General features: G+C 33.7%; 1 protein-coding gene across 5 annotated transcripts in view; it reads left to right on the top strand.

Moving 5' to 3' along the window:
- The window catches only part of LOC117177547 (protein kibra), a 441,495-nt gene that overhangs the window by 11,775 nt on the left and 415,479 nt on the right, over nucleotides 1–14,241 (top strand). For 2 of the 5 annotated variants that reach the window (XM_033368341.1, XM_033368344.1), the window contains exon 2: nucleotides 11,039–11,179. In XM_033368341.1, coding sequence (XP_033224232.1) covers nucleotides 11,052–11,179 — 128 coding nt within the window. In that variant the 5' untranslated portion in view covers nucleotides 11,039–11,051. Of the gene's footprint in view, nucleotides 1–11,008; nucleotides 11,180–14,241 lie in introns of all 5 variants that reach the window. The other 3 variants (XM_033368338.1, XM_033368342.1, XM_033368343.1) reach the window with 2 other exon arrangements.

Raw genomic sequence — 14,241 nt, 5'->3', positions numbered from 1 at the left:
CCGTTGAACGTCAGAGAAGTATTTTTAAGCAAATTTTTGCAACTTCCGTCAAGATTGGTAGTTACTGGCTTTTAATTTACTCCGTGCACATACTTCGTTGACCTCTGTTTTTTTCATATTTACTTAAGAAAAGTTATTTAATGTTTATCATTACGAGCCGAGAAATAACTCCTCAAATTCCTCAAAATACTACAAAAAAGTGTTTTCTATTGCAATCTTACTCTATAATTGTGAAATAATAATGACAGACCCGGAAATTATTTTCGAAATTATTCCAATGAAATTTTTCGATTAGATGAAAATTCAAATGGAGCATTTTCAAAATTTCAAACTCTGACGTTCAACGAATTGGCACGTTTCTTGAAATTCTGAATCGAATGATTTATACATTTAGGAGTCACTTTTTTCATAGAAAAAGGTATTATAGTAACAACAACAAAAGTAATGATTATTTCACAAATTTACAAAACAATAGGCATGTAACAATAGGTATGTAAAACCATTGATAATAATTATAACTTATGTGGAATGCCTGTATTGGTAAATCAGTTAGGAAAATAAAGCTTTAACGATCAACTAACATTGAAAATATTGACCGATTTTTTTCAATCTTTTTTTGATTTACTCATAATAATATGACGAGGCTAATGCAGTACATTAAAATTTAATTAATGAATATTGTACAAGATTCTGATTTTGATCCGCTGTGTCTAATCTCAAACAATGTGAGGATACCGTTTTCCAGGCAATGCCTGAACCTGGCTGACGGTCCCCTGATTATTAATTTCTCGCAGGAAATTTTTTTCACACTTTTTTTACTATGTACCCTTTTTTCAGAAAATATTCCAACTGTGATTGGCTGTCGAAATTTTTTTTTCCACTCAGAAGCTCCACCCTTTGGTGCGTGCTTATCATATTTCTGTCTCTCTCGCACACTCAACTCAGAATTCCCACGGGGGTCCCCAGCCCTCTTAATGCCCTATTGCCAAATTTGACGGTACCCTTTTTTTTAACCTGTGGTTCTGCTATCTTAACTTTAAGCTAGCAAGACCACACATAGAAAAAAATTACTTGGAAAATATTTCTTTGCACTATAACTTAGGGCTCATTTAGGGCTCAATTCATGACCTACTGCCAAATTTGATGCTACGCAATTTTTTGTATACCTGTGGTTCTGTTATCTTTGCGTTAAACAAGCAGAGGACTACACAGAGAAAAAAAACGACTTAGGCATTATTTCTTTCCACAATAATTTAGGGCTCATTGAGGGCTCTGGGAATATGATAATTAAACATTTTTAAAAAGTTTAAACAATTTTGGTTCAAATAAATTTTTGAAAAAAAGTATTTTCTTTTCTCTTGCATAATTTCAGGCTCATTTAAGGCCCATATTGTATCATCGATCGAAGGTCGCGCGATATTTCCTTTCCCCTTTTTTTTTGTTATTTGTGGCGTTGTGCCACCTTAAGGGCATGTGATACTTAGAAAATTGTCGATTTTACCAGTTTTAGGTTCCCCCGGCTTTTTTCTAGAATAATAAATATTTTGTCTTAAAAATTTGAGAAATGATAGCGAATATGCCAACGGACGTCCTCACACCCTTTTTTTGTGGGTTAATTCAAAAAAGTTTTAATTTAGAAAAATGTGATTAATTTGCATAGCGCTAATATATTATATTGCTAATAACGTGCGTTTATATTTCGAGGTTATGTGTGTTACAATTCACCCGAGCGTTACTTCCAAACTACACAATATTTTTGGCCGAAAACTTCGGGCTTACGAATAAACATAGTAACTAATCTCCCGGAACAAACCTTGTTTGCAGGCAATCAAAAAAGTTTATTTCATAAATAATTTTCAGATTATCGGAAAGGCAGAGATGAAAAACGACGTAACCTCAAAATAATGCATATGCATAAAATTTTTATTTAGCACAATATTTTTGTTTGTTATTATCCCTCAAAAAAGAGTCCAGGGACGTCCGTTATGATATTTTATAGCATCTCCGAATTCAGTTTTTAAAAATGTTCATTGTTGTGGAAAAAAAACCGGGGAAACTGTAAGTATCACATGCCCTTAACGTTATAAAACATACATGAAGAAAAGCATAAAACCCATTTTTACTCTCCGCATAATATATGGCTCATTTAGGAATAATTTGCGCCAGTGGTCCCAAATTTTGGGCTCTTTTATTTTTGGTAAAAAATAGTGTTTGCAGTAGCTTAACAATAAGTTAGTTCAAGACTACTGTAAAACGCAATTAAATTATTTTACAGAAAATTCTCCTTATAGAATAATAATGAATAATGGTCGATGCTATTTCAGGAGCCTTAAATGAGCCTGGAATTTTGCAAAAGAAACGGAAATAAAATATTTTTTTGTGGTAAATTTGTTTAAACAATAACTGTTTAAACAATTTTTTGTTAAATTCAAATATTATGTTCATGGAGCCCTGAGTGAGCCTTAATATAGGGTAGAAGAAGAAATTTGTTTAATTCATTTTTACTAGAATCGTTTAAACAAAAATTGTTTGAACAATTTTTGTTCATTTTTCATTATTATATTTCCAGAGATCTAAATGAGCCTTGAATTTTAATGCAAAGAAATATTGTCTAAGTCATTGTTTTTTACGTTTGGTCCTGCTAGCTTAACGTTATGCTAGAATGACCGGAGGTCTTTTCGAAAAGTTGCGGAGCATTAAATTTGACAATAGGCCATTAAGTGAGCCCTAAATGAGCCCTAAATGAGCCCTGCATTATAGAGCAAAAAAATTTTGAAAAATTAATTTTTTACTATGTGTGCTTCTGCTAGCTTAACGTTAAGCTTAGCATGACCACCGGTGTTTTGTTTAAATGAAGAGCATTAAATTTAGCTATAGGGTATTAAATTAGCCCTAAATGAGTCCTAAATTGCTTATAGGTTTTCAGTCCATGTTTGCAATGTGGTCCTGCCAGCTTAACGGATCTTAAAAAATAATTGTTTGAACAATTTATTGTAAAATTCAAATACCATATTTATGGAGCCCCAAGTGAGCCTTAACATAGGGTAAAGGAAGAAATTGTTTACTTCATTTTTACTAGAATTGTTTAAACAAAAATTGTTAGAACAATTTTTTTAAATTTTCCATTATCATATTCCCAGAGTCCTAAATGAGCTCTAAATTATTGTATAAGGTGAATTTTCCGTGAAATCATTTTTAGCACGTTTTACAGCAATGTTCGGCCAGCTTAACGTTAAGCTAGCGCAAACACTATTTTTTTTTTAAATAAAAGAGCCGAAAATTTATTACTACGTGCCCAAATTAGCCCTAAATGAGCCCTAAATTATGAAATAGGTTACATCTCTATACCTTCATAGTGTTGTGCCAGCTTAACATACCTGTATATTAAGCTGGCACAACACTATGAAGGTATAGAGATGTAACCTTTTTCATAATTTAGGGCTCATTTACGGCTAATTTGGCCCGTGGTCCTAAATTTTTGGCTCTTTTATTATTTTTTTTAAATAGTGTTTGCGCTAGCTTAACATTAAGCTGACCGAACATTTCTGTAAAACGTGCTAAAAATGATTTCACGGAAAATTCACCTTATACAATAATTTAGGACTCATTTAGGGCTCTGGGAATATGATAATGGAAAATTAAAAAAAAATTGTTTGAGCAATTTTTGTTTAAATAATTCTGGTAAAAATAAAGCAAATTTTTTCCTTTGCCCTGTGTTAAGGCTCACTTGGGGCTCCATAAATATGGTATTTGAATTTTACAATAAATTGTTTAAACAATTTTTGTTTAAACAAATTTGCCAAAACAAAATATTTTCTTTTCTTTTGCATAATTTCAGGCTCATTTAAGACTACTGAAAAATCATCGACCGAAGGTCGCGTGATACTTCCTTTGCCCTTTTTTTGTTATTGATGGTGTTGTGCCACCTTAACGTTATAAAAAATACATGAAGAAAACAATTAAACCCATTTTTACTCCTCGCATAATTTAGGGCTCATTGAGGACTAATTTGGGCCCGTAGTCCCAACATTTTGGGCTCTCGTATTTTTTGTAAAAAATAGTGTTTGCAATAGCTTAAGAATAAGTTGGTTGAAGATTGCTATAAAACGTTATAAAAATGATTTACAAAAAATTCACCTTATAGAATAGTTTACGGCTCATTAAGGGCTCTAGAAATATAATAATTAAAAATTTTAAAAATTTTAAAACAATTTTTGTTTAAACAAATTTGCCAAAACAAAATATTTTCTTTCTCTTGCATAATTTCAGGCTCATTTAAGGCACCTGGTAAATCATCGACCGAAGGTCGCGCGATATTTCCTTTACCCTTTTTTTTCTATATGGTGTTGTGCCACCTTAACATTATAAAAAATACATGAAGAAAACAATTAAACCCCTTTTTACTACTTGCATAATTTAGGGCTCATTTGAGGCTAATTTGGGCCCGTGGTCCTAAATTTTGGTCTCTTTTATTTTTTGAAAAAAATAGTGTTTGCGCTAGCTTAACGTTAAGCTGGCCGAACATTTCTGTAAAACGTGCTAAAAATGATTTCACGGAAAACTTACTTTATACAATAATTTAGGGCTTATTTAGTGCTCTGGGAATATGATAATGGAAAATTAAAAAAATTGTTTAAACAATTTTAGTTTAAATAATTCTAGTAAAAATGAAGTAAACAATTTTCTTCCTGTACCCTATGTTAAGGCTCACTTGGGGATCCATAAATATGGTATTTGAATTTTACAATAAATTGTTTAAACAATTATTTTTATTTTTCATTATCAAGGTCCCAGAACCCTAAATGAGCCCTAAATTATTGTATAAGGCGAATTTTGCATGAAATCATTTTTAGCACGTTTTACAGCAATGTTCGGCCAGCTTAACGTTAAGCTAGCGCAAACACTATTTTTTCAAAAAATCAAAGAGCCGAAATTTAGGACCACAGGCCCAAAGTAGCCTCAAATGAGCCCTAAATTATGCGAGGAGTAAAAATGGGTTTAATTGTTTTCTTCATGTATTTTTTATAACGTTAAGGTGGCACAACACCATATATAAAAAAAGACAAAGGAAATCTCGCGCGACCTTCGGTCGATGATTTTTCAGTAGCCTTAAATGATCCTCAAATTATGCAAGAGAAAATAAAATATTTAGTTTTGGCAAATCTGTTTAAACAAAAATGGTTTAAACATTTAAAAAATTTTTTTAATGATTATATTCAAGAGCCCTTAATGAGTCCTAAACTATTCTATAACGTGAATTTTTAGTAAAATAATTTTTATAACGTTTTACAGCAATTTTGAACCAACTTATTGTTAAGCTATTGCAAACACTATTTTGTACAAAAAATACGAGAGCCCAAAATTTGGGACTACGGGCCCAAATTAGTCCTCAATGAGTACTAAATTATGCGAGGAGTAAAAATGGGTTTCATTGTTTTCTCCATGTATTTTTTATAACGTTAAGGTGGCACAACACCATGTATAACCAAAAAAACGGGTAAAGGAATCGCGCGATGAAAAATCACGCGATGAAAAAAGTCAAGAGAAGAAAAATATTTTTTTTAAAGCCCTACAAGATTGTAATAACAACTTCTTGATTTTCTTGAAAGATCGAAAATTAAATTTTTGATTGTACAAAAAATAATTGAAAATCAAAAATTTCATTTTATAATCGAACTATGCAAGATGCGAAAAAAGATGAATAAACAAAATTGGTGATCTTAAATAAGATCTACAAATTTGTTAATAATCACTTCTTCGTGGGACGCGTAGTTTTTGTTTTATTCGTGAAAAGTAACATTGAAAATAAAAAAAAATAAAATTTATGGTAGAACGACACAAGTTACAAAAAAAAATTATTTTACAAAAATTGTTAATCCGAAAAAGAGCTTCAAATTTATTATGAATCACTTTTTGATAGGGCAGGTAGTTATTGGTTTCAGTCGTAAAAATTACGTTAAAAATTAAAATGAAAAATTTGTGGAAAAACGACAAAAGGTACAAAAACAAACTGATGTAAAAAAGTTGTTCATCTAAAAAAGAGATACTTATTCTTAGCATAACAACGCGAGATAGAGAAAAATGTCTGAAAAAAGGATTGTAGTTTTTTATTTATTTTAAGGTGGCTCATAAAATATCCATATACAAATGTATGTCAAAAATCCTAGTGCGCTGCGCGAGTGTCACGATGAGAATGTGTACCTTAAGGCCATGTGACGAGAGGGTCACGTGACCAAACCTGGTCTTCAATTTTTCTTTCCCAACTTACGTCTAAACGAAATGAGGTATCGCTCTGAAAGTTACGGAAATGAAAGAGGAGGTAATAAAGTCCATGTCTCTGCTTTGTTCCGGTGGAAATTTTAAGAAAAATTTTTTTTTTTTGAAGAAAATGCCAGTGGAAGTTTTCTTTCCCAACTTACGTCCACACGGAATGAAATATCGTGTTAAAAATTTGGCACGATAAATAGAAGGCATGCAAGAATATGTCTCTGGTCCTAAATAATTAGAATAGTGAAAAAAGTTTTTTTTTTTAATTACTATTTTGGAGAAATACCGACCGCGCTGTCGTCAAACCCTGCAAGCAATTTGCAATGTTGTCAATGGGCTAGTTATGAGGTTTATATTTATCAAAGTGGGGCAAACAACAAAAATCGCTCACGAACATTATGCATAAAAAAATGCAAAGACTAATGTTTGCACTTGAAATGCAAATAAACATATTTGGCCCGACATTCGTATCAGTTTGATGTCAGCTGTGTCAAAGCAGCACTAGCGCAGCGAGCAGACAACGTCGAACATCTAGGGTCTGTGGGTAAAACAGATTGCATGATTACCGTCAGAGAAAGTTAAAAGTCAAACTTCTGCTGTAAAACCTAAATGTGTCCGTCGATAATCATTATTTGCATAAATAAAATTTTTTCTACCTTCAATTCTTTGCAAGGCCACAAACGATCCTTTAATATTTATTAACATTTCCCGAAAAAAATTTCCGCGTTAATTAAACTTTTATTTTTCAATATGGGTGAAAAAATATTGATCTTAGAGTTGACTTGATCAGCTGTTATACTCATCACATGACCTTAAAGCCTACAGAGCTTTGAGAAACTTAATCTTTAACTATACTTAATTAAGTAAAAAATTCAGAATATGAAGACGCGTATAAATACTGCCTAACAGAGATCTTTTTGATAAAGTTTAATTCAAGTATTCCTAATGAAAAAAATAAATATGCGAGCGCGAAACGCAAGGAAACCTATTATCGAGCGCGAAGCACGAGATAGAACAGACGCGCGCCCTAGGTGCGCTCAAATTTGCAAGCAAAGCGAGCCGCGCGTGATGAGAATGTGATCGCGAAGTTAGCAGATTTTTTTAATCAGTATGTTTTCTTAAAAAATAATTGAAATTCTTTATGCACCATAAAGAATTAATTTTATAAAATGTAGTTAAATCAAGTGCAGTTTTTGTTATTTGAAAATATTTGATAACTTTATATAATTGTGAAACAATAATTTTGCCTCAGAACGTTATTTTCTGAAAGTTGTGGATTATTCATGTATTAATTGGTTTCTTTGTTTTGTGCGAAGAATTAGAAAAAAAAATCATAATTTCATAACAGCATTATATTAATCGTTTGAGAAACAAGCATACCTATAAAAATATAATATCAATTAAAGAAATTTTACTAACAGTAATTAAATATATTTCTATAACGTGGAAGGATTAAAAATATTATTTAATTATCTTTGCGTGATTTTGAAAGCATTTAAAAAAATATATAAACTGGGCCCGGTACATCCCATCCAAAAATTTGATCGAGTGAGCAGAGCTTCGCCATCTAAAGATATATACTGCAAGTAGGTATGTTAAGCTGACGTAAACACATCTTCGAATCGAGTTGAAACCTATCTCATAATTAAGGGCTCATTCAATGCTAATTTAATACCCTATTGCCAAATTTAATGCTGCATTCTTTAAAAAACCAGGGGTTACGCTAGCTTAATGTAAAGCTGCCGGAACCCTATGTGTAATAAACGTTTAATCAAGTTCTATCGTATCACGTAATTGAAGGCTTATTTAATGCTCTCCAAAACCACCAAAAATTATTTTCCGAAAACCACGCCAAATACTGAAAAACCACCCGTAATACAAATTCTGCAACAAATTGTAAATCTGATCATACTCTAATTAAAAGCTCATTTAATGCTCATTTAATGCCCCATTGCCAAATTTAATGCTCCTCTATTTTTTTTTAAACCGGGGGTTACGCTAGTTTAATGTTAAGCTGAAGGAACCCCATGTGAAATAAACGTTGAATCGAGTTCTATCGTATCACATAATTGAAGGCTCATTTAATGCTCTCCAAAACCACTAGAAATTATTTTCCAAAATCCACCCCTAAAACTGAAAAACCGCCCTTAATGTAAATTATGCACAAATTGTAAATCTATTCATACTATAATTAAGGGCTATAATTAAGTGCTCTCCAAAATCAGTAAAAATTATTTTCCAAAAGTCACGCCTAATACTGAAAAATCACCCTTAATATAAATGATGCACAAGTTGTAAATCGGACCATACCATAATTAAGGGCTTAATATAAATTATTCACAAATTGTAAATCTGTCCATATCACATTTGAGGGCTCACTAAAGGTTAATTTTATGCCTTTTAAACAATTATAATTCTCTGCGTTTGAAAAAATAGGGATTATGCTGGCTGAACGTAAGACGATACGCGAAAATAAGGCAAGTATTGACTCTTTAACTTTTTTTAATACTGCATATTGTCTAAATTTCAATTATTGAGATCAATCATTTTCAGCGAAAATCCTTACAGATTTTAATTATATCTACGTCTCTTACTGGTTCGAATTTAGAGAATAATTAAGGACTCACTCATTATTAAAAACCAGGTGTTACGCTCGCTTAACGGTGAGCTGACGGTGGCCTTGTAACGAGGTGTGAGTGTAATAATAATATAATATTTCGAAGCAGTATTTTCTAATTACATTGAGTACTAAAATAAGCACTTAAATTAAAATATATTGTTACCACATGAAACTTTGTAAATTATGATATGCTTTTAGTTTGATCCAAATTATTTTATGTTATCATTTAAAATTAGAGATTTTTGTGATGTACGGCACCCACCATTTTTCAGTGCCTACAGTTCTTTAAAAATTATTTTTACAGAAGGAATCAAATATTAACGCTAATTTATGTATTTTATGTGATATTTTAAAGATAGAATTCTCAAATGACCATTACAATTTTACATTTCAAAATTTCCGATTAAAATAAATTGATTTCAGTACGGAAATTTGTTTACAGATATAATATCCTTTATAGTTTTGATAGCTAATATACTAAAGCATGGTGCATTAATGAAATTTGTTTGGGTTCCCGCGTGAGAAGGATCCTTATGGTCTGTATAGAGTTAGATGTAGGGTCATATAGCCAGATAAATTCACGGAAATTTAAGCCCAAGGCAAATCATCTAAGTTTAAAAACGAGTCTCTGGGACATTTTTGAAGCTGGAACTTAGAAAACCCGACTTTCGGGAAAAATGAATCTAAATTTAGCATTTGCAATAGCACGCATTCACGGAGAAAACTGTATGGTTGTAATACCCGTAAATATTTTAGGCACAACCTCAAAGAATAGTATAATATAGTCCAACTTCAACTGTGGTTCCTACAACTACATAGCTGTTGGTATAAGAGAATAGTTGTAAGGTCTACAGTGGCTACACTGTGTGGCTACCACAAGTATGTACGGCCTTTGTCGCAACTACACAGTAACGATTTTCATCAGTAGAATGTATCTTTCACAACCAGCATTGCTGTTCGAAGAAAAATTCTCTGCAGTCTTTATTCACTAACTTTTGTTTACATTTGAATGTTATCTAGGCTTAATTTTTTTTTAAGCAAACAAGTTCTACAATTGGAGTTGCAGAATTTCTTGGGGACAACACATTTATGTCAATTTTTTCCACATTTTTTCTTGATTCCGCATTGTTCAGATACTGTTAATATCTCAATATTTTAGCACTTTAGTAATTGAACTAGATTGTGCTCTCTTCTCACCTGCATTGGTGACACACAAGAAGCGATATGATGGCGTCGGGGGCCTGATATGTTTTGGCGCACGTGAATGGAAAAGTTATGATAAGCTGACTTAACCACATGTTCGAACCGAGTTTAAACCTATTTCATAATTAAGGGCTCATTTAATGATAATTTAATGCCCTATTGCCAAATTTAATGCTTCACTATTTTTTTCGGGGGTTACGCTAGCTAGCCTATCCACAGGTCAAGAAAAATAGTGGAGAATTAAATTTGGCAATAGGGAATTGAATTATCATTAGATAAACCCGTAATTATGAAATGGGTTTTTACTCGATTCGAATATGTGGTTACGTCAGCTTAACATACCTGTGAATCTGCGCATCTATGTGCACCAATCAGAAATGGAAGAGATACAAACACTGTGATTTTGGGAGAATGGGAGATACAAGCATTGTGGTTGTTGCAGATACAAGCCTGTACAAGCTTGTGGTTGTGACAACCATATCGTAAGATCGCCCAACTACACGCAAAGTGCGGCAAAAATTAAACAAGGAGCTACAAATGGCGTGGTACTGAGAGCGTCTCAATAAGACTATTGGACAGTGTAGAGCCATAGTGTATGCAACTTGCTAATTTCAGTTACTGTAACCATACCAGTATTCTCCGTGTGTTGTACTTTTTCTTTAAACATAAAATACACCCATTTCCAGTTTCTTTCGAGACATAAGTACAAGTACTGTGTCAGTGCAGTACATAGGTCCTAGTATCATCTCTTCTTCAAGCCCGAAAGTAATAATGTTAAACCTGACTTAGAAAAATGCGAATATCTCATGAACTAGAATCGGCCATAAGGGCCCTATTCGTGAGAACGCCCTCATATTAATAATTCATTTTTACTCCTTATTTCCTTTAATTACTTTCATTTTACATCCTATATAAAAGTTGACCAGTGACAGTTTTGGATGAATTTAGAGTGCAGTGAAATATGCCAAGGAGACGGAATGGGGAGATACCGCTTCCGGAAGGGTGGGATGTCGCACAAGACTTTGATGGAAAGGTATACTTCATTGACCACAACACAAGGAAAACAACATGGATCGATCCTAGAGATAGGTAAGTTGGAACTTTGTTCTAGAGCTTAGAGGTCAGGAAAATATTAAAAAGTTAGGAACATTATAAGCCCACGTGAAAAGATTCCCCGGAAAGCGCTCCACGGAAATTCCAGCTGGAAATTCTACGGGAATTCCGTTGAACGTTAAAAGCAACCAACCAATTTTTGTCATGACTCGTCATCAAACAAGAACCTCCAAGTGCACCAGGTGTGAAAAATACGTCTCCCCTGAGAAAGTTGAGCTCCAAATGAACCCTGGAGGCAACCAGATAAATTCTTTTATGATCCGTCACTATAAAATAACCTCCAAGTGCACCAGTTGTAAAAAATACATCTCCCTCGAGAAATTTGTGTTTTAAATGAAGCTTAGAGGTAAACAACCAATTTTTGTCATGACTCGTCATTAGACAATAACCTCCAAGTGCACCAGGTGTAAAAAATACATCTCCCTCGAGGAAGTTGAATTCTAAGTGAACCTTGGAGGACACTAAGTTTTTTCATATTCTGTCACTCTGCAATAACCTCCAAGTGCACCAGGTGTAAAAAATACATCTCCCTCGAGGAAGTGGAGTTCCAAATGGACCTTGGAGGCAACCAACACAATTTTCTCATGATCGGTTACTATATAATAACTTACACGTGCACCAGTTGTAAAAAATACATCTCCCTCGAGGTAGTTGAGTTCTAAATGAACATTGGAGGCAACCAAACAATTTTTTTCATTACTTGCCATTGTTCAATGACAATTGGTTGGTTGCCTCCAATGTTCACTTAGAATTCAACTTCTTCGAGAGAGATGTATTTTTTACACCTAGTGTATTTGGAAGTTATTGTAAAGTGACGTATCATGAACAAATTTGGTTGGTTGCCTCCAATGTTCATTTAGAAATCAACTTTCTCGATGGGGAGATGTATTTTTTACACCTGGTGCACTTGGAGGTGATTGTCTAATGATGAGTCAGGATAAAAATTGGTTGTTTGCCTCCAAGGTTCATTTAGATCTCAACTTCACCGAGGGAGATGTATTTTTTATACCTGGTGCACTTGGAGGTTATTTGATAGTGACGGACCAACACAGAATTTATCTGGTTGCCTACAAGGTTCATTTAGAACTCCACTTCCTCGGGGGACATGTTACTTTTTTAACCTGGTGCACTTGGAGGTTATTGTCTAATGACGATTCATGGCAAAAATTGGCTGTTTGCGTACTAGGTTCATTTAGAACTCAACATCCTCGGGGGAAATGTATTTTTTACACCTGGTGCACTTGTACGTTATTGTATAATGACGAACCATGAAAGAATTGGTTGGTTGCCTCTAAGGTTCATTTAGAACTCAACTTTCTTGAGGAAGAAATATTTTTTGCACCTGGTCTACGGAATTTCCGTATAATTTCCGTGGAGTAATTTCCGGGGAACCTTTCCACGTGGGAGCATCCAGTAATTTTAGAGACTACTTTTACTGCAAAGATATTATGAAGCAAATTAATTCAGAAAAAAAATAATGTACTCCTAAATTCAATAATGTTTGTGGAATTTGCAAAATAGGCTTGAACCTGCTTGAATATGTACCTCATAAATTAAATATTATTGAATGCATATTATGCTCTCTGACTTAGGCTTGGTGATTGATTACCTTTTTTCAGGGGATTGCGGGAATTTGGTATAGCTAAGTGCATGGAAGTGAGGGCAGAAAAGTATACCCCCCCCCCCCCCTTATGTCTTGCTCATGAAAGCTTAAATATCATTTTCAAATTTAAACATCTAGCTTCTATTCCCTATATAAGATTCACCCCTTTAAGCAAACACTCAGTCCATGGATTGAATGTAATTTTTGTATACATATGGTTGCGTTATTTTAAAAGTCGTTTAAAAGGCTTCCGTGTTAATTTCAAACGATTTCAAATCCATTCCGATTGATTCCATTGTAATCGGAATGATTCTATATAATACACACGACTCTCAGTTTAGCCACAGTGCCGTGGCTACCTGCAAGTAGCCTTGCTGCTAAATCGGGAGTATCGAAACGTACACAGTCAGGGCCGTCTGAACCGTTTCTAATTGGAACGCATAATATTGCGCATTTTCCGCTTGTGAGTACTCGCTCAGTGCGCCTTTCCGCTACGCTGCTGGTGTTTTTGTGGCAAGAGCTGCAACCGTCCTCTCACCGCGCTGAGAAACTGCGTAGACTAGCAGTTCCAGGAATTACTAAACCGCGAGTGGCTAAACCGTGAGTCGGATGTATTCTTCATTCGGGCTTATTACTCGGAACTAGAGGTTTAAACAAAAACAAACCGAATATCTAAAATCAGTATTTAAAAAATTGTTTTATTCAATGTAATGCGAATACAAATAGCGTATTCTAACGAATTCAGACTGAATGAAAAGCAGAAGGATTAATTTTCAGGGTACACTCTTCACTGATTTTTATTTTACTTTTTTTAAATCCCTTTATATTGTTAAAATGATTTCATCAATTCAGTAGCAGGACCATTCCATAAATCGTAAAAGGTGGAATTTGCACTGTTTTATTTTCTGAATAACTTAAAATATTCATGGGCGACGGAAAACCTGTTGTTTGTATTGACATTTAACTCATGAGCTCATGTGTTGAAAGTTAACACAGGATGTTTTTATCGCTGCCCCGCCCCCTTCTCATATCCCCGTCCACCCTTATCCCACCTTTCAAATGCAGCACGTGGCCTGTATCTATTCCTCCGCTCCTGATGTACTTGAAGTTACGAACGTTCATATGAACGAAATTAAAGATTTTTTTCCCCGAATTTTTTTTTGCCTAAATCATTTAGGATGACAAAAAATGATATTCCATCGGAAGAAGTCTTCGAAATTTTTATTTGTTGAGGGGTTGAATACCCTTACAAATCACCCATTATTCAAACCTGCCAAACACAATTTTGATTGTCGATGTTTGAAAATATTAAAACGTCAAAAATATTCTTTTCTTACCTTACTAATTATAGAGGGAGTGAAAAAGTTCGGCAAGACCCCTAAAAACCACCCTTAATATATCCACACCTAAAATGTTAAAAATGACAATTTTGATT

Source organism: Belonocnema kinseyi, chromosome 7 (assembly GCF_010883055.1).
Source record: "Belonocnema kinseyi isolate 2016_QV_RU_SX_M_011 chromosome 7, B_treatae_v1, whole genome shotgun sequence".
NCBI lineage: Eukaryota > Metazoa > Arthropoda > Insecta > Hymenoptera > Cynipidae > Belonocnema > Belonocnema kinseyi.
The sequence above is the reverse complement of the archived record's forward strand: the minus strand, read 5'-3'. Positions and strand labels throughout refer to the sequence as shown.